Source organism: Lontra canadensis, unplaced genomic scaffold (genome assembly GCF_010015895.1).
Source record: "Lontra canadensis isolate GAN:19392208 unplaced genomic scaffold, GSC_riverotter_1.0 scaffold93, whole genome shotgun sequence".
In the NCBI taxonomy this organism is placed as follows: domain Eukaryota; kingdom Metazoa; phylum Chordata; class Mammalia; order Carnivora; family Mustelidae; genus Lontra; species Lontra canadensis.
In genome coordinates, this window is record NW_022631087.1 from 1948842 (window position 1) to 1976017 (window position 27176).

The following is a 27176-nucleotide window of genomic DNA, read 5'->3' on the forward strand; positions in this document are numbered from 1 at the left end:
TGCGACAAAACTAATTGGGGTTCCATTTACTTTCGGCAGTGCGCATTTTCTGATTTACTGCTTTTTGGCTGTTTTGTTTTAATTTTTTAGTTTGCTTTCGTAATCGTGACCAGTGTCTCTGCTATACCTTCCTACCTCCTTTTTCACGATGACACTTGCTGGATATTCAAACGTTTTAGAAGATTGCACACATGCGAAAAAAGTGCTTGAGAATGTTTGTTTTCCTCTTCCCAATCAAAATTTCTATTTCAGGTTCTTCTGCAGCTTGGGCTGGGGCTGCCAATGCCAGATGGCACCGTTTCTGAGAAAAGAGCTAGCTTTTGCTTAGAAGTAATACCCACAAACAATGCCAAATTAGCATAAGCAAATGTCAGTGAGTTAACACAAAGCCAACACTCTTTCTATCTTTTCTTTCCTTCCTAGGCCATGGGTGTTGAGAGTGACCAGGAAATTGTACAGATGATTGGAACAGAGGAGCACGTGATGGCTGCATTTGGGCCCAGCTTGGAAGAGTGCCAGAAAGCTCAGATTTTCACACAGATGCAGGTGTGTCTTTTCATGTCGTCCTTTGCTATGAAAGGGAATTGGAGATTTAATGTTGCTCGTGCATAAAGCATCAGATGCAGTAACTTCTCGGGGTGTAGGTGCGGGAGGGTGTTGGGGATGTGGGAGGAACAGTAGAGAAGCTTCTTTGACTGGTGTTTTAGGAATTGGAGGAAGGAGTCTGCCTTGATAAATTATCAGCCTATGGTGTCTAACCCTGAAGGGGGATATGTGTCCAAGAGGCTTTTGTTCTGATAAAATAGCAAGTACTCTTCTTTCACTTATTTGCCTGAGTGATCTATGTTTTTGTTTTTCTGGTTTTTTGGGGTTTTTTTAGAGAGATTTATTTATTTATTAGAGTGCATGTAAACGAGTGCACAGCAGGGAGTACAGAGGGAGAGAAAGAATCGTAAGCAGATTCTGCTCTGAGTGCAGAGCCTGATGTGGGGCTCGAGCTCTTGACCCTGAGATCACGACGTGAGCTGAAACCAACAGTTGAACGCTTAACCTACTGCGCCACCCAGTTGCCCCAATATATGTTTTTGAACTACAGCAACTCTAGTGTAGAAGATTTTTTTCTTCATTTCTCCTCAAGTTCCCTTTTTATTCCCTACTTGCAGTTGCTTTCAGTGTCCAGTTGTATATGGTCTCAGTCCCTTTTTCTGAATTCCTGGTGTCATCAGCAAGAAAAGCCAGGATCAGAAACCCTTTACCAGTACAAGCCTTCATCGACCTGCTAAAGAACTCCTAGCTGGATCTTGGGGATTTTAGGACAAGATTAGTTTCTTGTCTTTTATTTATATATATATATATATATATGTGTATATATATATATATATGTGTGTGTGTGTGTGTGTGTGTACACACGCTAAACATAATAGAAATAAGAAATATTAAAAACAATTGTGCTTCCCTGCCCTTGTGACTGGAGCCCTCACAGCCACACCTCGGATGCCAAGTCCCACATTTGTAAAGTACTTTGCTAAGTATCAGTCCGTGGCAGTGCACCTCATAGCCGTCCTGGGAGGTAGGGATTCCTGCTATAGAAGCACGGTAGACAGTGCTTACATATCTATATATACATTGTCTGTTCTGGGAGTTATGTACAATGAAGTATAAATTCCAGGTGGCATTTTTCTTGTTACCCAGGATGCTTATAGAGATAGCGTTTTCCCACTTACATCTGTTAGTGTGTGTTCTGAAAAATCACACCTCTATTGATATATTCATAGACTGAGCCAGACAAACATTTAAGGTTAATCATCATATGTAAGTGTATATAATTCCAAAGCACAAATCGGTAAGGATTATTCTTACCCCTGCCTTCTTTTCATGCAGTTAAGTAAGAGTCAACTCAAGTTCTTGGGCAGGCCGCATCAGGAGAAGTTGTTTGGACTTAGGAGTTTCTATGTTTGGTCTTTATTGAAAATGAAATATGTAATGAGCATGAGTCTTTGTTACACACTGGAATTACATTGTCCAAGGGTTCCAAGAACATGAAGAGGAAACGTCAAGAAATACCCAGGAGTTGGCCCAGGGGAGATACACGCTCTCCTCTAAAGCTGTGTAATGTTCGGGAAGAGCGGTCTACCTTCACAATCCTTCAGTGGACGCAGTGAGATCCGTTACCCTTTTATAACAAACAGCATCACTGGTGCTCAGATAGCCCTGTAACCCCAGCGTCACAGAGCTGTGTGAGCAGGGCTAAATAGTGGGTTGGGAAATCATTTACTTCTGCTATACAGGTGCTGACCGAAAACATCAGCTAACACAATGAGAGAAGTTCAGTTCAGAGATGGGAATATGCAGACGGGGTATAACATGAACATGACTCATACTCTGCTGTGCTGGGTTAGAGCAGGGATTAATAATCTGCCACTAAGAAGATGCTTTTGAGGCATGCATAATCCAAAATGGTTGGTAAGTGCGACATACAAGTTAGGGCAACGTGGATATTGTGTGTTATTGTAAGCGAGCAAGTAGCAAGTGCATGGTGAACTTTTGGCGACATGGCACTTAGTGGATTTCTTAACACCTGAGTTGTGTTTGTGTTTAATGCTTCCCTTGGTATCTCTCCTCCATTCCTTCTGCCCACAAAGCCACTTGCTGGGTCTTGCTCACGGATATTTTCTGTCATTCTCATCAAGGGCTGTGGCATAGAGAGAAGAAATTATGTATAACCTTCTTCGGAGGATAGGATGCACGAGGGGGTGTCGCGTTAACCTGTTCATGCCCAAGTTGGGCTCTCACCCCCAACCCTCACACTATGCAGCCATGATAACATTATGACGCCAGGAAAAAGCTGACTGCAAGCTAACTCAGAAGGGGTACTAGGCCCCTGTGTTCCTGTTTCTTTCCTCAAAGTGAAGAATCTTTAGCTTCTTTCCCAAGGGAACTGGAAGACCAGAATTTCATGAGGACAGCTCAGTTGAGGGAAGACTGAACTGCCTGTCTCTTGGCAGTTTCCACTGACTGTGGGCTTGCTTTTATCCGGTGCTGGGTCCTACTTATTGCTAGGTCATGGTGGCAGGGATTGGCGCATCTGGGGTTTTTTTTTTTTTTTTTTTTTTGGTAAAGATTTTATTTGTTTATTTGACAGACAGAGATCACAAGTAGGCAGAGAGAGGGAGGGAGGCAGGCTCCCCACTGAGCAGAGAGCCCAATGCGGGGCTCGATCCCAGGACCCTGAGATCATGACCTGAGCTGAAGGCAGAGGCTTTAACCCACTGAGCCACCCAGGCGTCCAGAGTATGAGTTTTTCATATGCTCCAATGGGCACTAAACAGAGAGGATCCTATGATGTCCTGGTCTTACCACGGAGGACTTCCATCCCATTCCCAGCTCTGAACTAGTCATCAGGAATCAAAGAAAAAGAAGACACAATGTCTAGTAGGAATGACATACCTGTAAATAGTTAAAATATGGCCAGGGTCTAAAGCGGAATGAAAGCACTTAGTTCCTTATGCATAAGGAATTCACATAGCAGAGAAAAGGAGTAGGTGATACCTGAGCTACTTTTGAAGCACAGAAATTTCCCAGGCACATAACTGGGGACAGGAATTCCAAGATAAAGAATCAGGAATCCCAGCCCCTTTTTCTGACTAACTGAAAGCCAGTTTAAAAAAAAAAAAAAAATGCATTCATTGTTGTTTGAAAATTATCCTCTTTAAAAACTTTTTATAGTAGAAAAACAACATGCACAAAATATACAGAAGAGTAGTATGAACCCCCCCTGTGCCCATCACCCAGCTTCAATAATTACCGACAGTCTGCCATCTTGTTTCATCTAAATCTTCACCTACTCCTCACACCCACTATTTGATTAGTTTTTAATACTTCATATTTTAGGTACGATTTATGTGTGCTGAAATATACAAATCTTAATTGCATAATTTTACATAATTGATGTAGATTATTTTTCCATTACCCCAGGGAAGTTCCCTTGTGTCCCTTCTTTTTTTTTTAATTTAAATTTTTTTATTTTTTTATAAGCATATAATGTATTTTTATCCCCAGGGCTACAGGTCTGTGAGTTGCCAGGTTTACACACTTCACAGCATTCACATAGCACATGCCCTCCCCAATGTCCATAACCCCACCCCTCTCTCCCGACCCCACTCTCCCCAGCAACCCTCAGTTTGTTTTGTGAGATTAAGAATCACTTATGGTTTGCTCCCTCCCAATCCCATCTTGTTTCATTTATTCTTTTCCTACCCCTCAAACCCCCCATGTTGCATCTCCACTTCTTCATATCAGGGAGATCATATGATAGTTGTCTTTCTCCAATTGACTTATTTCGCTAAACATAATACCCTCTAGTTCCATCCATGTCATTGCAAATGGCAAGATTTCATTTCTTTTGATGGCTGCATAGTATTCCATTGTGTATATATACCACCTCTTCTTTATCCATTCATCTGTTGATGGACATCTAGGTTCTTTCCATAGTTTGGCTATTGTGGACATTGCTGCTATAAACATTTGGGTGCACGTGCCCCATTGGATCACTATGTTTGTATCTTTAGGATAAATACCCAGCAGTGCAATTGCTGGGTCATAGGGTAGTTCTATTTTCAATATTTTGAGGAACCTTCATGCTGTTTTCCAGAGTGATTGCACCAGCCTGAATTCCCACCAACAGTGTTGGAGGTTTCCCCTTTCTCCGCATCCTTGCCAGCATCTGTCATTTCCTGACTTGTTAATTTTAGCCATTCTGACTGGTGTGAGGTGGTATCTCATTGTGGTTTTGATTTGTATTTCCCTGATGCTGAGTGATGTGGAGCATTTTTTCATGTGTCTGTTGGCCATATGGATATCCTCTTTGCAGAAATGTCTGTTCATGTCCTCTGCCCATTTCTTGATTGCATTATTTGTTCTTTGGGTGTTGAGTTTGCTAAGCTCTTTATAGATTTTGGACACTAGCCCTTTATCTGATATGTCGTTTGCAAATATCTTCTCCCATTCGGTCAGTTGTCTTTTGGTTTTGTTGACTGTTTCCTTTCCTGTGCAAAAGCTTTTGATCTTGATGAAATCCCAGTAGTTCGTTCTTGCGCTTGCTCCCCTTGCCTTTGGTGATGTTCCTAGGAAGAAGTTGCTGCGGCTGAGGTGGAAGAGGTTGCTGCCTGTGTTCTCCTCAAGGATTTGGATGGATCCCTGTCTCACATTGAGGTCCTTCATCCATTTTGAGTCTGTTTTCATGTGTGGTATAAGGAAATGGTCCAATTTCATTTTTCTGCACCTCATGTCCCTTCTTAGTCCCTTTTTACCTCCATCCTCTGATTTTCTTCCTCGCTGTTCTGATTTTTCACCACAGGTTAATTTTGCCTGTTTTAGAACATATGAAATTGTTCAGAATATACTCTTTTGTGCCCAGTTTCTTCTCCTAAGCGTACCGTCTGAGATATTGTGTCATTTGGCCATTGTTGCTGTGTAGTATTATACTGTATGACTACCCCGTGGTTTATCTTTTTCTTGTGGATGGACATTTGGTTTTTTCACTCTGGCTCTTATGAATAAAGTTGCTGTACACATTCCTGTACAAGTCTTTGCCTGAACAGGTCAGCATGTCTCTTAGATAAATACCTACAAATAGGATTATTGGATCAAAGAGCAGTTGTGTATGTAACTTTGATAAAGTTGGAACTACTACACCTTTTCCCAAAGTAATTACCATTTTGCAGTCCATCTGCCACCCCACCCACCCCCAGTGCGTGAGAGTTCTGATCGCTTCCTGTCCTCACTGACGTTTGGTCTTGTCTGTCTTTTTAATTTTTTTACTCATTCTACTAGGTGTTGGATGTTGTGTGTCCCATTATGGTTTTAGTATGCATTTCCCTGATGACTAATGATGTTGGACACTCCTCATGGACTTACTACTCACTTCTTAGTGATGTATCCAGATCTTTTGCTTGTTTTCCTCACTGAGTTATCTTTTTAGTATTGAATTTCTAGTCCTTTTTTTAAAAAAAAAAAGTATCCTGGGTATAAATCCCTTGTCAGATTTATTATTGTAACTATTTTCTCTCTGTCTATTGCTTACCTTTTCATTATCGTAACTTTGTCTTTGATGAGCAGTTTTGATTTTGATAAAATCTAATTATCAGGAGGTTTTTTGATTTGTCTTATGGTTATCAATTTCTATGTCCTGTGTAAAGAAATTTCGCCTACCCCAAGGGCAAGAATATCTCCTCCTATGTTTTTTTCTAGAAGCTTTATAGTTTTAGTTTTTATGTTTATTTCTAAAATCCATGTTAAACTGATATTTTTTTATTTGGTGTGAGGTAGGGGTCAAAGTTAACATTTTAGTTTGTAGATATTTATATGTAGATATTTCAACATTTGTTGAAAAGGTTTTCCCTCACCTGTTGAACTGCTTTAGTACTTCTGTCAAAAATCATCTGACCAGGGGTGCCTGGGTAATTCAGTTGGTTAAGCATCTGCCTTTGGCTCAGGTCATGATCCTAGCATCCTGGAATCCAGCCCCGCATCCACGGGAGCCTGCTTTCCCCCCTCCCCCTCTGCTGCTCCCCTGCTTGTGCTCTCTCACTCAGTCAAATTTATATAATATTTATTTATTTTTATTTATTTATAAAATCTTTTAAAAAATCCTCTAACCATGAAAGCCTGGGTTTATTTCTGGACATATTGTTCCATTGATCTATTTGTCTGCCCTTACGCCAGTCTCACACTGTCTTGATTACCATAGCTTTCTATTCAAAAGTAGGTAATAGCAGTCCTCCACCTTTTGTTTTTCAGGAGTGTTTGAGCTATTCCAGTTCTTTTGCATTTGCATGTCAATTTTAGAATCCATTGATTTTTGTTTTTTTAATCTCTCTCTTTTTCTAAAGATTTTATTTATTTATCAGAGAGAGAGAGAGCGAGCGAGTGCACAAGCAGGGGGAGTGCCAGGCAGAGGGAGAAGCCTGATGTGGGACTTGATCCCAGGACCCTGGGATCATGACCTGAGCCAAAGGCAGATACTTAACTGACTGAGCCACCCAGGCATCCCTGATTGTTGTTTTTAAAAAAAAAAAAAAACAAAAAAAACCCGGGAGTATTAATTTCCAGGAACAAATATGATGTGCCTATTCATCAGTTTGGAGAGAATTTTAACAGTAAGCCATCCTAATACTATTAAAGCTTCCAGTCCGTGAAAACAGCATAACCCTTGATTTACTTAAGTTTTATTTTTTCTCAGCAGTGCTCTGCAGCTTTCGGAATAGAGGTCTTCACATGGTGTGATTCCTTTTTTGAGGGGAGAAAAGTACAGCTCCGGAATATTAACTGTGGACTGGGGTTCTCTCTGGGTGGAGGGTTGGCTGCTTCATATATATAATGTGTATATATGTGTGTGTGTGTGTGTATGTACATATATTCTTATTTATATATTATAATTTTCCTACAGTGATCATGTATCAATTTTGTAGTAAGAAAACAAATTATGAAAAGGGAACTAGTTTATTGGACAGCATGTAATGCTAGTTTTTGTCATTGATTCATGACAAATGTTGATTTTTGACTAAGCTTCATGCAGCATTCTCTGTATCCAGAGATCGTTTTGTGTATAGTGTTTTGTTTGGGTGGGTGTTTAATAGATTCCCTCCGACGGGTGTCATTCAAACATGATGATATTCTGTTTTTATAGGCATTAAAATATATAGGGAACAAAGTAAGGAGGCAAAGGATGTGGGGAGGTGGACCAAAGAAGACGAAGATAGAAGAGGCAAGAGAGCTCCTGGCTTCTACCATCCTGACGCACGTGCCGGTGGGTAGCACCTGTGCTGCTGAGAACTGAGGGCCCCATGGGCCCGTCTGCCAGAGAACTTTGGGTGCAGGTTCACGTTACTTAATATCTAGTTCCGTAAGAAAAAAGAGAGAGTCTAAAAAAAGACTGGGCTGCCCCATGGAAATAAGCTTCCCTTATCAGTAGATTATTTGTACTTGGGGAATTTTAGCCATGTGCTATCCTTAGCATCATATTTAGTCTCTCTGGGTCTTGTTTCAATGTAAAACTATGGTTTCCTGTGTTCACACATGTACGAGAGCTACTACTTGGTCTCACGGTTTTGAAGGACAGAGGTGGTGTTAGATGTTTTTCAATGAAACAAACTTGCAGTGCCTTGCTCATATACTTTATTTTATTGTAAAATATGTGACATAAAATTGACCATCTTTAAGTGTGTGGTTCTGTGGCCTCAAGTACGGTCTCCCTCTTGTGCTACCGTTACCACCATAGACACTTCCTAAAGTGCTGGATGGTTCATCCCTTAGACCTTGAGTTTCAGAGTTCACATTGTCCAGCCTCCTTTACTTCCGGTGAAGGCGCTCGGGTCCAGACAAACTAGGTGGTTTGTCTTGTCCCCCAGCCGGTTACTGGTCAGAGAAGAGCTAGAATCCTTCCTCTGATCCTAGAACCCATGCTTGATACAGGTGATTCTTGAATAATGTGTGTTTTAACTATATGGGTCCACTTAGAAATGTGTTGTTTTTTTTCTTTCAGCAAGTACAGTACCGTGCTGTAAATGTATTTTCTCTTATGATTTTCTTGATGACATTTTTTTGTAGCTTACTTTATTATAAGAGAAAACAGTATATAACAATCAAAATATGTGTTGTTTCTGTTAACAGTAAGGCTTCTGGTCAGCGGTAGGCTATTAGTAGTTAAGTTTTGGGGGAGTTAAAAGTTATACACAGAGTTTTGAATGTTGAGGGGCTGGTGCCTCTAACGGTGTTCAAAGGTCAATTGTATTCACTTCTTACTTATTTATCATTAAACGAGATTGGCCATGTTGGCCTGTGGGGTGTGGGCAAGAGTTACCATTCGTCTCTAAGGTAATGTTACTCTAAGTGATAGAATTATTGGGTAGACAGTCTTGCTAAACAAATAGTCTGGTTTTGTAATGAGTTACCATGTGTATTGTCCATGAATGATCTAATTCAGGGGTCGCACACTCTAGGAGCTGATCATAAAGTCAAGTCGAGGGCTCTGTGGAAATGGAGAGTGACCACATAAACACAGGAATTTCTTATTTTAAAATACCTTGCTGGCTAAAAAAAAATCCATACAGATCTCTGATTCTGCCCTTTGGCTGCCATTTGTATGTCTTTTGAGCTAATTCAAAGAATTAGAAAATTCTTACTATGAAAGCTGGGACTCAACAGAACTTTAAACTCCTCTGGATGACTGGAAAGACCATTTTAAAGTCAAATAGCAACAGTGAGTGTCTCTGGCTCCCCAGTGCTTTTCCAAGCAGGCTTTCTGTGCCCAGCAGTGTCCTGGCTTTCTGCCATGGTGCCTGGGGACCCAGAGAAAGGAAGTGGCAAGTGTGATTTAAAGACCAGCCCAGGGAGGGTTGGTGGGCGCCACCTCTTTGAAGGAGAGGCGCGAAAGGTACAGGGAAGGAAGGAGTTGATAGTGGCTAACATGCATTGTCTCAGAAATTTTCTCTAACTCCCAAATTACAGGTTAAAGAATTCAATTTCCGAGCGAAGTGTATCTACACTGCCGTGATGGTACGAAGAGTGATTCTGGCCCAGGGAGATAACAAAGTGGACGACCGGGACTATTACGGTAACAAGCGATTGGAGTTGGCAGGACAGGTGATTTACTTTAAGCTTTATGTCAGCAGGCCTGAGCTTCAGGCGTGGGGTTCCAGGTTTTTCAGAGCATGAATGCTTCCTTGAACTCCTCGTATTAAAACAGATAAAAGGGAGCCTCCCAGCGTGACTTGGAATCTAAGGGCTTATTTCTCTGCCTGCTTGCCTTTCCCCTGCAACTCCTCTGTGGAATTCATGAAAGTCTGACGGTTCTATAGGGCAAAGCATAGTGTCTTGAGCAGGGCTTCCAGGGTCCCTGGCAAACTCCCCCCAGCGCCCTTTTGCGGCCCTGCCTCCCGCCAGGGCAGGCCACTTCCCCCTTCCCAAGCACACGGGGATGCTCTTTCATCCTCCCTGTCTTTGAGTTATGCCTTCTGCCTCAGTGGTCCCTGCCTCGTCTCCCTCTGTCCTCCCCCTAGTGAGGAGCTCCCGCCCATTCTTCATTCTTTGAGTCCCCCTCTCTGAAACTTCTTCTTGGTTCGGGCCTATATTTACATGCTGAAGTATGCACGATTCTATACCTGCAAGCCTCTTTCCCCATTAGATAGTAAGCTCATCGAGGATAGCAGTCACTGATACTCGTCTCTCGAAAACCCAGGTAAAGCTAGTAGGCACCAGAGGACGTGTCGGTGAGTGACAACCTGTGAGGCACCTGCTCTCGAAGTGCATTTTGGTGGGAGAGAGACGGTGAGCATGTGAACAGGAAAGAAATGAGATAGTAGGAAACAATCTTATGTGTTTAAAGAAAACCCCAAACAGGGTGATGTTAGAGAGCTACAGTGTTGGTGGAGGGAAGGGATGTTACTTTTATCAGGATGATCAGGAAAGATTTCTTTGACAAAAGTGATGTATTTTAAGCTGAGCCTTCAGACATTCCCCCTGAGACATCAGTGAGGAGAAGCAAATCGCCTGCAACCTTGGGAATTGCATTCCAATAAGATACCCTTGCGAGTATGTCCATCCCCTCACGGTTCTAGCCTGGGGAGCTGGGAGACGGTCACTGGGCTGGGCAGGAGCTGTGGGGGTGGGGAGGACATTGGAGAACTAGCCTGGGGGCCGTGCAAGGGCGTTTGGATTGAGTTTCCTTGCTGTGGAAAACCACGGAAGAGTTTTAACCACGCAGGTGACACACTCTGATTTTCTTTAGAAAGATCAGATTTGGAGACAAACAGGGAAGGAAGCGAGCCAGTTAGGGGGCTGTGGCAATATTCCAGATGACAGATGATGGTGCCTAGGATAACAGATACTACAACTAAAATTTAAAAACTGGGATTAAAAAATGATGGCAGTTTTAGGTTTTGTAAAAGGGTTAGTGTCTGGACTACAGGGGAAGGTCCGTGTGGTTCATGGTTGGTGCTAGCAGGTGGGTTTTTTGCCACCTTCAGATTGACCCCTGTTCAGGGTCTTTTGGGTGTTCCATCACCATCAGTCCCAATTTTTAGTTTCTTAATAGGAAAAAAATCATGCTGTTAAATGAGGCCATGAAAAAAAAATGTTGATTGTTTAGAGGAATAAGGAATGGAGTCAGGAGAGGAGAGACTATCCTGTTGCTTAAAAAATTAGAATTAAAAAGAGGTTCCCATGCGCAAGAAAACATTGCTTTATAAACAATGTAAAGACATAAAAGGCATTGTGTTGGCAAAAATGTGGAAAAACAATAGCTGCTAATTTCACAGCCCGTGGGACGAGGGAGTATAATGTGCTTCAGCTTTAGATAACAGAGCTGCCTTCCACTGGCCAAGTGGGTTCACAGAGCTTTCCCGCAGTCTCTCTGCCACCGGAGGGCTGGCAGGCCAGCCGCCAGTAGAGGTGTTAGCAAAACCTACCGATTTCAGGCTTAATCTTTTCACCTACCTTTTCTTTTTCGGTAATGTGTTCATTATTTGCTGAGCATTACTCTGTTCTTTGTCTGCAAATTTTTTGTTTCTAATGCAGCTTGCTTTGTATGGGTGAGATATGGAACGGCACCAAAAATCCGGCACCCTGGAAAGCCAGGGATTTCCACCCTGTGACAAAAGAATGCCGTCTTGACTTCAGAGATTGCCTAATCCCAGCTGTTCTGATAATGTAATTAAGGCTGCCTAATGTCTTTAATTTTGCAACCAGTTTGTGTGAAAAGGAGAATTTGGCACTCTGAAGGCTTAACACTAAATAGCAATCTCAAGACGCCTAATTAGAATTCTCTGACATTAAGCTAATTGGTGAAACTGTATTTCAGCAGCTTAACTTCTTTATTAATTTTTTTTTTTAGCATTTTCATTGCAAATCAATTGATGAGCTGTCAGCATTTTTTCCCTTAAATATAATTTGCTCGTAGTGTTCCTGTCCTCGACAGGCTGGCGGGCCTCGTACGAATATTATCACCAGTGCTTCATCTCTTCTCATCCTTTTACTCTTGACCTAAATAATGCGGCTTATTGTGCGATGTGGCCCTGTAGTTTCTCACTGCCCCGTGAACTGGGGAACGTAATTTCTCTTAAACCGAAAATTTAGAGGTGGAGAAATTTAATGAGGCAGTACGTCTGTTGAGTGTGCGCTCAGGTTTTACTTGTTTAGAACGAGAGGTGCTTCCTTGGGTTTGAATCGGGGCCACAACCAATTCAGCTGGAATTTGAGACACGAAAGTCTAAGTGTGAGGGACTTGTTAAAATAGAGCTGACCTTCTGTGGTTTAGGTGAAGGGCATTTTCTTCTGTTCAGATTGCTTATTCAGGTCCCTTTTGCCAGTTTGCCCAGGAAGCTGCTGCGGTGGGCCTCTCCATCCTGCTCCCCCCTCTGCACCTGCTTCCCTTCCCGTATCCTTTCTTCCCATGAGTGAGGCTGCTGGGTCTGAGTGGGAGAAAGGTTTAACAAGCTCTCAGAGGAGGAAGTTTTCTTTGTAGAATGCTTCTGACGTCATACATTCAAGTCTAAAATCCTGGCTTTCCTATCTGCAAAGTTGATTTTAGTAGGAAAGTGGGAGAACGTGTCTAATTTAAACTCACATTCCACTTTGGAAATTTTTCAGTAGTAGGTAGCTCGAGGAGAAGACTCATTTGCTTTTAATATTTTCTTCCTTCTGAGTCCAAAATCTACCTATGGGTTGTAAACATTCGAGAATATAGTCCGTATGGAACTTGGGAAATCTTTAGCTTACATGGTTTCACTGAGTTTCAGAATTCCTTTGTAAGTAAATAGTGTATATGTCACCCTCCACCGTGATATTACTTTAATGTTTTGTTAGTAACTTACATTACAAATAGGTCAAACTTTTTTCTTCCTCTTTTAAAGGAAGAAAAAAATGCCTACAAAGGGAAAAAAAAGAAGGCAATTAATTTTACAGAGGAACTCAAGTACTTGTAATATGTATTATATTTGATTATTGAAGAAGCACACCTACTATTTATTAGTAGTGAGCCACCTCTCTAGTCTCAGGAACTTTTCGTAAATGGTGTTCTGATTATCTGTTGCTATGTGACATGCTATCCCCAAACAACCACCATTTCATTTCAGCTCACAGTTGTGGATCAGGAATTCAGGCAGGATTTGGCTGTTTGATTCTTGTTTCCCATGGTGTAGATGGAGGTCAGTTGGCAGTGTTTTGCTAATGGTTGTGGGGAAGGCTGGAAGGTTCTTGCCTAGGACCTGACCTGTCCAGTGATGTGCCATCGGTGGCTCTGGGCTGTGAGTGAATGTGTCCCATGAACGAGACAGAGCCCAAGGGGCCTCCATGACCTGGTCTTAGGCTTTTTTAATTTCTACTGTATTGGAAGAAGCAGTTACAACCTCCACCCAGATTTGGGGCACTGGAAAGACTTGGTACACACCTCAGGGGTCAGCCAGAGATTTGGGCTAAGTTTACACACATAATTTGGGGGTTTTCTCCCATAGCTCAGCTCTTTTTCATCTGGGTCTTCAATCCAGTAAGATCGCGGGTCTCTCTCTCTGAATTTTAGCTTCTCAGCATAGCTTGGACCCTTCTTACCAATGTGGCCTCCCCATAATTCAGGTAGTTTTAATATTTTGTCCAGACTTTATTATCAGCAGGTGAGTCCATCTGGTAGGAGCTACTCTTACCAGTTCCGGAAACAGAACCATCCTTGTCTGTTTTTAGGACTTTCTATTCCATCCCATTGATTTGGCTTCTGTGGTCATACTGTTTCAGATAGTCCTCATGGTTTAATATCATTTAATTTTTATTATGTAATTTTAACATGAAAATAAAAATTTAAATGTTACATATATGTCAAGTTATGAAGGGAAGGGTACAAATAAAATCAATACCCCCAGAGCCACTCTTAAGAAATTCTTAATAATCAACCGTTATTAATACCATTCCATTCACCTGTGTATTTCTTACTCTGTTCCTCTTTTTTCTCCCATCCTGAATTTTTGCACTTTTAAAAATTACATCTTTAAAATTTTTAAATATTTTATTGCAATAAGTTTTGCTTATTTTTGAGTTTTATAAAAATAGATTCATACCATATACATTTTTCAGCAACATTTTTCTTCACTTAGCATTGTTTTTAACATTTGTCTATATTGTTGCATGTCACTGTACTTCCAGTTTGGTATTATATTCCGTTGTATATATGGAATATGATATGGTAAATAAGGTATCTATATATTCACGATAAATAACACTTTATTTTGCCAGTCATTCCTTTCTATGATTTTCCCTTTTTAAAAAAAATACTAACATTCTTATTTATATTTTCTGGTGCCAATATGCAAGAATCTCTACAAATAGGAATGCCAAGTCCTGGAGTCAAGTTAAATCTTTAGTTTAACTGGAGAATATCGAACTAGTTTCCCAAGTATTTGTCTGTTGTACGGTATAGGAGTTCTCATGACCTTTGTCCTGTGCCTTAGTATCAGACTTTGTACACTTTTGCCTAGTGGGTGTAAAGTGGCATCTCCTTGTGGTATTGATTTGCATTCTCCTTTTTTTTTTTGTAATTCTGGGTTTTGCTGATAGTATCCTCATCGCATCTTTATATTATATATTTCTCTGTCCTCTAAATTTTTTGTAAACCAGGAATCAAAATCAGAGACTGGGTCATAGTCAAGATCTCTCTCTTTTTTTTTTTTTTTTTTAATTCTTTTTTTGGCTAGAATGCTTCCTGGGTTGCATTGTGCAGTTGGCTATTGTAGCCTATCAGGGAGAGTTTGACTGGTTGTTTCTATACTTTGTGTCATTGAAATTGGTGATCACCGGGTTTAGGGGTGTGGGGTCCTGATTCATCTATTGTAAAGTTCCCCATCATCTTTTATCCTGATTTCTTTTTTTTTTTTTTCAGTGTTTGGTTCTTGGTATTTCTTAGGATTTCTTTTTTTTTTTTTTTTAAGAGTTTATTTATTTGACAGACAGAGATCACAAGTAGGCAGAGAGGCAGGCAGAGGCAGAGGAGGCCAGGTTGGGGGTTGGGAAGCAGGCTCCCGGCTGAGCACAGAGCCTGATGCGTGTTTCCATCCCAGGACCCTGGGATCATGACCTGAGGTAAGGGCAGAGGCTTTAACCCACTGAGCCACTCAGGTGCCCAAGTCCTGATGGTTTTATTTAACAGCTGATGGTGATCATTCTATTACCCATTGTTTGATTAGGGCATGCAAAGTAGTGATACTCTAATTTACTCTTTCTGCTTTTTTTAGCTCGAATTTTCAATAATGAATACTTTTCTCTATAATCTCTTTGGTTACTCTGAGATGTAATTTATGTAGAAAAGGCAGGGTAGATGCTTGCTAGATTTTTTTTTTACCCAGTTTATGGAATACTGTTTTAGCTCTCTTGTTTCTTCCACAGATAATGTTTTTTTTTTTTTTCTATCATCATAAACTTGGGAATTTTAACATTTTTACTTAACTATTAGAATTAGCGTTTCCATTTTTGAGGAACAAAAAAAAGCCTGCTAGTTTTTGATTGGTATTTTGATTGAATTTATAGAATAAGTTGGGAAGAATTGATGTCTAAATAATACTGAGTCTTCTAATCTGTGAACATAGTGTATCTCAGATTCTTTTTAAAGTCTCTCAGTAATGTTTTAAATGCAGTTTTTTTGGGGGGTGCCCAGGTGGCTCAGACAGTTAAGTGCCTAACTCTTTGTTTTGGCCCAAGTCATGATCTCTGGGTCATGAGGTCGAGCCCTGCATTGGGCTCCTTGGTCTGCATGGAGTCTGCTTAAGATTCTCTTTCTCCCTCTCCCTCTGTCTCACCCCCTGCTCATGCTCTCCCTCCCTCCCTCCCTCTCTCAAATAAATAAATCTTTTTTAAAAATTTAAACACAATTTCTTTTTGTATACTAACCTTGTATCTTGCAGGCTTGCTAAGCTCACTTACTGGGTCTACTAGTTTTTGTTTTGTTTTGTTTTTTAAGACTCTGGGATTTCTTATGTGGACATTCAACTTATCGGCAAGTAATGACAGTTTTACTTCTCCCTTTCCAACTTTTATATATTTTCTTTTTCTTGCCCTAGTGCACAGAACGCTACCCCAAATACCGCGTTGAGTAGAAGTGGTAAGAATGGGCATTCTGTCCTGTTCCCCAATTTTATAAAGCGAAGCTTTCCGTTTCCTGCCTGTGTCTGTGGTATCCGGTCCTGGCTATGTACCAGTGCAGGATACTTGACCCCAGCATGTTTCCTGCTCCTCTCGCAGGGAAGATGCAGTTTGGCTTCTCTCACCTCTTCCATCTGGCCTTGTCCTTTTTCCTACAATTGGTGACCAGAGGGTTCGCTGGGCTTCCTGAAGCGGTAGGTTTGCTATTGCTTATTACTAGATACAAGGCTTGTGGTGGGAGCAGTCTCAGGAACAGAGGCTTCTATCCCTCTCTCAGTGCGGGTCACCTTTCCCCGGAACTGTATTGGCAGGAGGGTTTCCTGAAGCTTCTCTGGCAACTTGAAGCGTTTGCTTCATCTGAGCAAAAGTTAGGGGAGACAGGGTTTTGTTGCTTGTTCCAATGAAGGAATCTTTTTCAGGTCTTTTGTTTGACACCAGTCTTTTGGGAGCACTCCACGGAAAAGAACTTGTGGGTGTAGAACCTCTTATGTCAGAGGCTCCGAAGGATTCTAAGCTTCCATGAGAGCTTGCATTTGGCATTTAAGAAGTACTTAACATTTTGTCACATTTCTTCTTCTGTGACAGATGTCCTCTCTGTCATGTGTCCTGTCTCTTCCTGGACATCCAGACCCTAACCCTTGTATTCAGTTCCTCTGGGTGCCTTGCAACCTTAGCTCTCGGCTAAACTCCAAAAATGTATGATTTCATAGTTGATTTATCTTTTTTTATTATTAGAGTGGAGGGGATATTGTCTTCTGGCTTTCTGTTTCTCTTGAATATGGAATTCGCAAATCTTTCTTAAGCTCTCCACTCCCTCCAGAGCCGAGCCTTCCTTCCACCTCTACTGTTCATCTGTTTCATGAAATCATTCATTAATACTCCTTTCCAATAATTTTAGGGTGAGGGCTTAAACACTTTAATGTTTTTTTCTAGCATAGGCTGAACTATTTTGTTTCAGACTTGACTTTGGTCTCTGTTACCTTTACGTCATTCTCTGCTTATATAGATTGTACCCAGACCACTGGTTGGAGGATTGGTGTGAATCCATGATTCAGTTTTCACTGGTCTGAAGAAGAATGAGCAAGGATGGATGGTTTGAGTTTAATTTGAGAGAGACAGAGGGTGAGAGGTAGTGGCAGGTGCAGAGAGCAGAGGGAGAGGGAGAAGCAGGTTCCCCACTGAGCAGAGAGCCTGACTCAGGGTTCTATCCTAGGATCCTGGGATCATGACCTGAGGTGAAGGCAGACGCTTAACCGACTGAGCCAGGCACCCCCGGATGGTTTGAGTTTTACCAAGCAAATTGTATTTACTTTTTTGTGTTTTTCTTCTGAGATTATTTGCTGTCCTGTTTTTTGATGTTAAAATGTTCTTTCAAAGATGAGATGATGTCAGAGTAATTGGTGGGTATTGTATTATAAGCTTTTTATTAAGGAAATATTACATATAGACAGAAAAGGGAGTGAAACATGAATTTCAGCTCACCAAGTTGTTAAAAAACAAATACCTTTGTAAATAGCACTCAGATCGAGAAATACTGTCATTTGAACACTTCAGTAGAAGTTCCCCTACAGCATGCCCCTGCCTGATCAAAATCCTCCCCCCACCTGATTTTTATGGTATTTGTGTCCTTGCTTTTCTATAGAGTTTTGCCATTAAATTAGAGTTCAGTTTTGGTGGTTTTGAACCTTAGTAAATGGAATCATACCACACATACTCTTCTGTGTGTGGTTTCTGTCACTCAATATTATGCTTTTAAGATCCAGCCATGATCTTACTCATTTCGTTTCAATTTTGTTTATTTTCATTGCTTTATAGTGTTCCATTATTTCGAGTCTGCCACAGTTTATCTAACTAAATCTTATTGGTATGGCTTTCAGTTTTTAGCATATGCAGATAATGCTGCTGTGAACATCTTGTATCTGTACATTTTTGTATCTGCACATTTGTGAAGGGCAGTGATGCTCAAGGTGCCCTTCCCCCACCAGCAGCTCCAGCATCTCCTGGGAACTTGTTAGATATGCAAATTCTTGGACCTATTGAATTAGAAACTGTAGGGGCGGGGCCAGCAATTTGCGTTTTAACAATCCTGGAGCATGATTACCACGCTTGCCGAAGTTTGAGCAGCTCTGCTGTGGGGATGTACCTAGGGGAGGAACTGAGGGGGTTTAGGGAAGACTAGATTAATGGCAACTGTCCTCCGAGTAGTTGTTCTGACTTACGTTTTTACCAGGGATAGAGGCGCCACATCTTTGGGGTTGTCAGACTTTTTTTTAACAGTAATTCTTCTCCTCCACCCTTTTTGGGGGTTTTAATGATCTTTATCTATAAAATTAAAACTTAGGTCATTGATCAGAGAAATCTACATGTCTGGAAGTGACTGGTCTAAATTAAATGTCCTTCAGTACAGAAGTTGTGTCATCGTTTTTTTGGTCTCATTCCCAGTGCCTCATATAGTGATGAGCCCGTAGAAAAGTACATGTTTATCGAATTGAATTTTAAAATATTTTTTCATGGATAAGCAGTTTCCCCATCTTTTTAAAAAAACAGTTTAACAAACAAACACCTAACATTTATTAAATAGACTAGTAATACATCTTGAAATTTCACCATATGCTTTTTTTTTTTTTTTTAGCTTTTGTCACTTCTTTTTGAAGATTTATTCAAAAAATTTAATTCTGAAATGAAGAAGATTGCAGACCAGGTGATTCCTAAGCAAAGAGCAGCTCAGTTTGACGTTGTGAAGCACATGCGTCAGGACCAGATCACCAACGGCATGGTGAACGCCATTTCTACAGTAAGGCGTCAGTCATTTGGCTAGGGTCTTGGGACTTAGTTATACATCGATTCCGTGGAATGGAAGTTTAAAGGACTTTGGGACTCTAGGTGAAAAAATATATTTAAAGGGTGTTTTTACACATCATAAATTTTCTATTTTGAAAGATAGTCTACAGATTAAATATCAGTCACTAGGGATTTTGTTACAATATAGCTTCATTGCCAAATTGTCATCCCTGTTGTATAAGGCAATAAGAAAACAGATCCTCTTACGTGGTGGAGAAATCTTTTAGTTTAACTGGAAATAGCCGTTCTTTCAATGGATACTTTTTCCTATTGTTTTCTGTGATAAAACTGACATAGTGCAAGTAGTTTTATTAATGATAACTTTGGTCCAAAACAATACAGAATGTTTCATTTCATTGTACGTTTGTATTCCTCAGAGGGCATCAGCTGTTCCTCACGTGAGTGACGGATTCAGGCCTCGGCAGCTGCCATGTGTGCAGGGCCCCCGGCTTTCACAGAAGGTTATCAGATGGGTTTGGTTCCCTTTCTTAAAGTATCACGCCTCTACGCCTATCTGATGAAGTCTCGTTGTGTTTTGCATGGCAGACATAAGATTGGCTTTATAGATGGGATCTCACCCCGGCAGAGTAGTGTGGAATAACAACACGTCGATTCTCTTGACAACGAAAGAACTCGTGGCAGACTTGCCGCCACGTGTGTCTTTAGAAACTAGCCAGTGGATCTGTGCGAACAGCCCCTGCGGTGACAGCCACCTCTAACCCGGGGTGACCCGGGCCCTTTGTGCCCATCTAGACACGTTCAGCTCTCGTGGCCCACGCCTGTGTGAAAGTAGATCCCCGCGTATTAGAAGAGACGCCCCCAAAGAGCACTCGAGCACCTGTCTGGTAGAGTGACTTTTCCTTGCGTCTCAACCCATGATTTTCAGGTCACGATAGCTTTTTGGAGTAGTTCTTTTGCCCCCTAGTGACACCGCTTTACCTCCTGGAGAAAACTGCTCACTCAAAAAGTTGGCAGGACACCTTGTTGCAGGTGGACCCCAACGCGTCGGCGTCTAGGAGAGGATCAGCTCTAAAATTCTCTGTATTTAGTAGCATATTTTCAACAAACAACGTTTTCTCCAAAGGGCAGTTCTAGACTCCTTGTCTGTTCCTCTTCTCTCCCTTTTGTAAGACTCGCGCAGAATACTAGAACAAACCCTCCCGTTGGACATCTCGGCTTCACTCCCCACCTACTTCCTATTTGCCAGCAGCTGCGGCCTTATTTTAGCTCTGTGCAGAATATTTATTTACCTTCCTCACGCCTACTCTTGGGGCGCCAGTTGGTTTACGAGGCCTCCCCCGTTCAGAGCAGGAAAGGAGTTAACTGAAAAAGCAACAGAAGTTGTTAACTCGTGGAATAATGTGTTTGCTCTGTTCCTTTTCTGTGTAATGGACAGTTTATTCCTGTAATTTAACTCTCCCAGGTTTTCGGAAACCTCAAATTTCTGCAGTGATGGATCTTAAATAATAATGATTATGCTTCAGTTTGTGAGAGAACTCCCCCAGAGTCCCATATTTTAATTCAAGCGGATCACCTTATCTCCTTCTGAAACTCTGACAATTTTTCTCCTGTTAGCATTTTTAGCCTGGGATCCCTGAGTCCTTCCCTGGAAGTGGGATGTAAAATTTTGTGTTTGTGGGACTAGGCACATTTTCCCCAAGAGAACAGACATAGCTTTCATTAGAATCTCAAAAGAAAAATGAAGACCTACCATTTAGCAGATGTAATTTTTGCTTTTGAATCAGAAAGATTATTGAATCAGTAATTTTTTTGAACATTTTCTACTTCACTTTTCTATGCGTACTGTTTTCTACTATTCATGTTGCCATGAACTGAAAATTTAACCATTTCTAACCTTGATCTTCAAATTATCTTTCAGAGAATTTAGTGTGTGTATTTAATACAGTATATTCACTGCATAGGAGATAAACTAAATGTTCAAGATTTATTTCCTATACACCTATTTTAAGATTGACATGATAGCCATAGAGAATATATAAATCTCTTCATATAAATATATATGCAATTTTTAACCTTGATTAAGAAGCCTACAATTTATTCATTATCCCTGGTAACCTGCTATTGGAGTCATTTTTTTTTGGTCATTTTCTATTATATTTTCCTCTAATTCAGACAGATTTTGGAAGACATCCAAATAATGGCATATTCCCACATGAAATTGTCACTTTGAGCTTCGAGCTACTTTTACCTTAAAAATGTGTGTAGAAACTCCTAGTGTTCTATTAATTAGCCTACTGCTTCCAGTGGAAATCTCTGGTTGAACCGGCTTATTCAGGATATAATTAGTTCTTCAGAAAGTAAACGCCGTGATGTGATAATGTTGATACATCAGAACATTCTGACCTGGTTGCTAGACACAGGTGATATTCATGAAAGCCTTAGAAAGCTCGAGTGAGTGACTTAGCTCAATTTTCATTTTAACTGTGATATTTTGATTTTTGAATGTACATCCTGGCTCTAATTTCACAAAGAAATCGTTTCTGTGATGAACTTCTCAGAGTGACTGCAACATATCAGGCAACATATGAGCACATCAGAGGTGGTCTTATGTCTTTTTTTTTTCCCCCTTCACAGGGAAATTGGTCTCTAAAGAGATTTAAAATGGACCGCCAGGGTGTGACTCAAGTGCTCTCTCGCTTGTCGTATATATCCGCACTGGGCATGATGACAAGAATCTCCTCTCAGTTTGAAAAAACAAGAAAAGTGAGCGGTCCTCGTTCCCTCCAGCCATCTCAGTGGGGAATGCTCTGTCCTTCGGATACTCCTGAGGGAGAGGTGAGGTACCCGTGGCGTCTTTGCTGTGTCGGAGCCAATACCTGTTGCCGGTGTTCTGCTTCTGCCCCCATTCCTGCAGGCCATAGCCTTTCTTGGGTCAGCCACTTATCTAGCAGAGAAATAACTGATGCAGCCTGTCAGGACATCATCAGTGTCATCCAAAAGCCAGTGCCAACAGAGGCAGTCGATGTAGTATCTCACCTCAGTAGAAATATGGTCCCCATGTTCTTGCTTGTTTTAGCCTGTCCCCGAGAATCAAGCCATGCAATGAAGAGGAGATGAGAATGTGAGAGAAAATTGAGAGACTCCTCACCTTTGGTCATGGGCATTTCTTTTTAAGCAACTCCTTATTTTCCTTGGCTGTACTGAGAGGGCATCAGACTTAGCAGTGACAGCCAGCAGGGGCACAGAACCGGGCAGCTGACGGAGGTTCTGCTCCATGGCCCTCTCTCCTTCATGCTGACCGTTGTTGGTGTCGCCTGATTCTGTTCGTTGTAAACTGCAAACTTCCGAAGGAAGGAACCTTGTTAGGTTCCCACTGCGTCACAAGCTTCTAGCCCAGAGCCTTGTTTTCAGATATCTGCTGAATGAATCAATATGTTTGTTATGACATGTGAAAGATGTAAGTTCCAGAATGTAGGAATTTGTTATGACTTGGGGGAAGTGAAAATAGAAGTCCATACAGAGTTAAGATTTTTAGAAAATTACCATTCCGCTCCTAATTTATCTTAAACCATATGGAAATTCACACTAGAATTATGCAGCTTGTCAAATTTGCATAACTTCTACCCGTTGGGCTTTGGAACACTGAATTTCCCAGAGTTTGTTTCAGCTAACCTCCTTGAAGTACCTATCTTGTGCATCACCACAGCAGATGGTTTGAAAGAATCAAAGACACACTCTACACGTTACGTGTCTCAAGTGTTTTGTTTTCTACTTGCTGTGTTATGTCCTTGTTCGTATTTTGTCTTAAGTTGTGTTTTGGTTGTATGAGAGTTTAAAAATATTTTATTTCTTTTTAGTTTTAAAGTCATTTTAAATGTACACCAAAGTTGCAAAAATAGTAAAAAGAATTTCCATAGTCCCTCACCTAGATTCCCCAAATATGAACATCTTATAGGACCATCGCTCAGTTATCAACCTGAAATTCGCATTGGTAACAGGATTATAATCCATAGATTATAGAATCTAGACCTTACTCAGTTCTTGCCAGTTATCCCACCCGTGTCTCTTTTCTTACCCATAATTATACCTGCTTCTTGCCATGTTTCCTTAGTCTCTTAATTGGAGCGGTTCTTTGGTCTTTCCTTTGCCTTTTCTACCAGGAAGCTTTATAGGATACTGGGCATTAAATTTGTTGACTGACTCATTTCCGGCCACGTGTATATTGTCAGGTACCCACACCTATCAGTGTTTTCCTTTACTGTTTCTGTGCCGTGTCATCTTAATGGCCATGGTGTTCTGTCGTCAGGGAATAACAGCTTATGTAATCAGTTTCTTTTTTGAGGGAGCATTCATGATGCCATCCATAGTTGCTGTTTCAAATAGTACTTTGCTGACCATTTCTGAGGCTAAACCTATGTTTATATCCTTGTTTACTACCTTAGGATAAATTCCTCCGTGTATACATTTTTAAGCCTTTTGTCTGAATCTCCCAAGTGGCCCCTACAAGGCTGTGCTTCTTTATGTTGCCGCCAGCAAAGCAGTGAGCTTTCTTCAGACACAAACCGTACCTGGTATTACTTATGGTCAGTCTTAGAAATGACTATCTTCTGTTTTTTAGGCATGTGGTCTGGTGAAGAACTTGGCCCTCATGACACACATCACCACAGACATGGAAGACGGGCCCATTGTTAAGCTGGCCGGTAACCTGGGCGTCGAAGATGTGAATCTATTATGTGGGGAAGAGCTCTCTTACCCAAACGTGTTTCTCGTCTTCCTCAATGGTGAGTGTGTTACAGAGACCTGTGGCGCCTGATGGGTCTTTGGGTGGGGAGGGGGAGGGCAGCTGTTGTCATCCAGGTGTTTAGGGACAAATAAACTTCAATTCTGGGCCCAGGAGGCCTTACGTTAGAGGTAGAAACATGTTGACAGAAACCGTTACCCACCGGCTTGTCCTCAGGGTCAGAGAGGGTCCTGCTGTCCGAGTCCAAGGTTACTTTGCAGACAGTGGCTGCCTTCTGCCCTTTCACAGCTGCCAGCGGGTCCACTGCGGGGAAGGCTCAGCACGGGATCGTTAAGTTCAAGCTTAACATGTGAGACATGCTGCAGAAACAGTCAGATCAGCCCTGACAGCGAGTTGCCTCACATTCCGCCGCTCAGTGATGGGTTGTCGGCAGCCTGTGGCCGGAGGCCCTCTCCTTCGGCTCGTGCTGCAGTCGCTGCAGAGTATGCCAGAGCCTCGGCAGTGAGGGTGCCTCGTCCTTCCTACGTGGGATTTGGTGGTCTGGGTGCCTGTCCCCCCGCCTGTCCCCCAGGTGCTCGTCCTGACCCCCTATCTTCCATGCTCTTCTCCCCCCTCCTCCCGCTCCCTGCGCGGGCCGCTGAGCAGCAAACAGGGCTGGCCCCTGGCCACTTGCTTCAGTCTGTCCCCGTGGCTAGCGCAGACTGAGCTCTTACTCTGCACTGTCAGGCAGGACCCTCCTGAGTCCTCACGCGGGCCTGGGGCCCGGCGTCCACCTTCCCCGTGTCTCAGATGCCGATGACAGGAAGAGCAGTCAGAGAATAGCAGTGACTCGGCGCTCGGCAGAGCTCGAAGCGTTTCTCAGAGGAGCGACTCCTCTCACCTCACAGCAGCCCTTCAGAAGTGATGGAGCCGGGGTTCCAACCCGGGGTTCTGGACCCCGAGGTCCTGCCCCCAGCATGGGGACTTGGGTGGTCGGGCGCCACCGGCCACTCCGCTCCGCAGCTGGCCTGCTGCCTGTGGGTGGCCGCCCGGCCGAGTGACAGGCCCTGCTGAGCACGACTCCGTGCTGCGGCCGCTCTTCGTCGGGTGGAAGAGGTCTGTCGTTTGTGGCTCTTAGAAATGTGCTTCTCTCCGCTCAGGTAACATCCTGGGCGTCATTCGAGACCACAGGAAGCTGGTGAACACGTTCCGCCTGATGAGAAGAGCGGGCTACATCAATGAGTTCGTGTCCATCTCAACAAACCTCACGGACCGGTGCGTCTACATCTCCTCTGACGGAGGAAGGCTGTGCAGGTATGAGCGGCTAAGAAGAGTTTTAATGTTTGCTTCTGACAGAAATGTGCTTGTTTCTGTCTTTGAACCCACTTTCACTGTTGAGAGGAATTGAATCCAGTTCGCAGACACCTCGTGTGTGTGCATCTGGGAGCTGAGGATTCGAAGATTAACAGAGTCAGTCTCTGCCCTCAGACAGCTCAGCCCACGGGCAGAGGCAGAACGATGGCTAGTAACAGCCCGCCGTGCTAGTAATGGTGCTCGCTGCCTTTATTTATGATGTCAGTAGGTACACCGTGTGTGACGCTTTAACGCCACTCGGCCGTGTAAGGGTGGGTTACCTTTTTCATTTAACAAATGTGGAACGAGACGTGAGCAGCTTACCCAAAGCTAGATGGTGGCGGGGTCTGTTCTTTACCTGACGGCCCTTATAGTTCATCTGGCTCCAGCAATCATGATTTTACCCACTGTATTCTACTGCTGTGAGCTGAGCCTTAAAGGATGTGTGGGATCGTGTTTCCTGGACGAGGGAGGAGAGGAGAGAGGCTGGGGAATGGCAAGGATAAAAACACGGAGGCACGAGCGAGCCGCGTTAGACCCAGTGGATAGGGGCCGTCTCGTCATTCAGCACGTGGTAAGGGCTTACTATGCGCAGGTACTGGCCAAGAGGTGGGGCGCAGGTACTGGCCAAGAGGTGGGGCACAGAGTTGAGTGTGACAGGGTGTCTGGTCTTGGGGGACATCCAGGGACATCAACTGAGGACGGTACCTTGTTTCGTAAGCCTCTGTGGGTTTTTCTGTGGTGGTTTTTTGTGGACCTCAGGTAGGGCGAGGACCCAGGTGAGTGAGTTAGCATTGGTGGGAGTGGTGGGAAGAGCTGGGGCGTGGAGATCTGTCAGAGCTGAGAGTGGACTGCCCTGGTCTGCCCAGCATCCAGCTTCTCCTTCCAGTGACCCTCCTCACTTTCCTTTGGGAACTGCCCCTCCCCATTGGCAGTCTTGTGAGAATAGTCAGGTGCCCTCTCCTGCTCAGCCAAAGGTCAGACACATGACCCTGGCTAGGCCAGTCACACTGTCTCCTCAGAGAATTTGAATCCCCAACAGAATAACTCAAGGAAGAAGTGGTTGGAACTGATTCATCCTGACAGCGACACATGCAGGACACTGCCCGTTAGCCCTCCCCTTCTGAATCCTTGGGATCCTTTTCTTTGTGAGTCTGGGCATTTTACCTTTTTTATCCCCCCTCATTCTTCTTCTGATAAATTCCTGTGCTTTCAGTAAATTCTTTCAAAAATTTAAAAAATTTTTTTATTAGTAAATTCTATTTTGGCTTCAGTTAGCCAGAATTGTCTTTGCAACCGAAGAACCCTAGGTGATGACATACCTCTGAGTCCTGACTGCCCCTCGCTGACTTGTGCGGCTCTGACTTTAGTACTTTCCTCGACTGAAAGATGTCAACGATCATGATGCCTCCCTAGGGTTGTCCTAAGAACTAACTGATAGAAGGTGTGGCGAGTGCCTTGTGGGTTCCGGGCACATGTTAGCTGCTTCTGTATAGCTGTTAACATAGTCAGTCGGGGCGGGGAAAACAGTAACATTTTCTTAGGTTACTCTTTTTGGGGATTTTTCTCTTTCATTACATTCAATGTATTATGGAATAGTCTGAAAGGAAGGATTTACATTTCAGAAGTCACCTTACAATGGCCTAACAGAGGTCTGGCAGGACGAACAGGTAGTTTATTGAGTAAGTAGCCAGGCCATGAGGTAGCTGAGTGTGTCTGCTCCCGTCTCCTGCATCTGTCCTTGTCCTCACTTGTGAGTCTTTGGCCCGAATGCCCTGCGGCCCTTGAATGAGGTAGCAGTGCCCTCTGCCTCCCTCCCCAGAAAAAGCCAGGATTTCGAGGTAATGTTGATTTCCATGAAAAGTTCACTCAGTTCATTTCTCGGCAACTTGTGTTCCCCTTTTGTAATTGTGCAGCTCTTCTTCTTAACTGTTTAAAAGTGCTCATTAGTCCTCAAATAGTTATTTGGACTTTAGGGGAGAGCGCACAAGTGTCTGGTGGTTGCTCGCTCCTCTCTCTGAGAGCTGCTTATCCAAATAGCAACAGCCCTTGACGTTTCAGGGCCGCATGCCATCCTTTGTGTCCGTGTTTCCTTGTGGTGGCGAGGCCCTCAGCGGCGGATCAC

At 42.7% G+C, this 27176-nt stretch overlaps 1 protein-coding gene across 1 annotated transcript in view; it reads left to right on the forward strand.

Moving 5' to 3' along the window:
• Positions 1–27176, forward strand: part of POLR3B (RNA polymerase III subunit B) — a 104974-nt gene that overhangs the window by 26970 nt on the left and 50828 nt on the right. Inside the window, exons 10-16 of the mRNA XM_032836502.1 lie at positions 424–546; positions 7688–7807; positions 9508–9642; positions 18809–18970; positions 21613–21813; positions 23597–23759; positions 24859–25012. Of these exons, the coding sequence (XP_032692393.1) occupies positions 424–546; positions 7688–7807; positions 9508–9642; positions 18809–18970; positions 21613–21813; positions 23597–23759; positions 24859–25012 (1058 nt within the window). The remainder of the gene's footprint in view (positions 1–423; positions 547–7687; positions 7808–9507; positions 9643–18808; positions 18971–21612; positions 21814–23596; positions 23760–24858; positions 25013–27176) is intronic.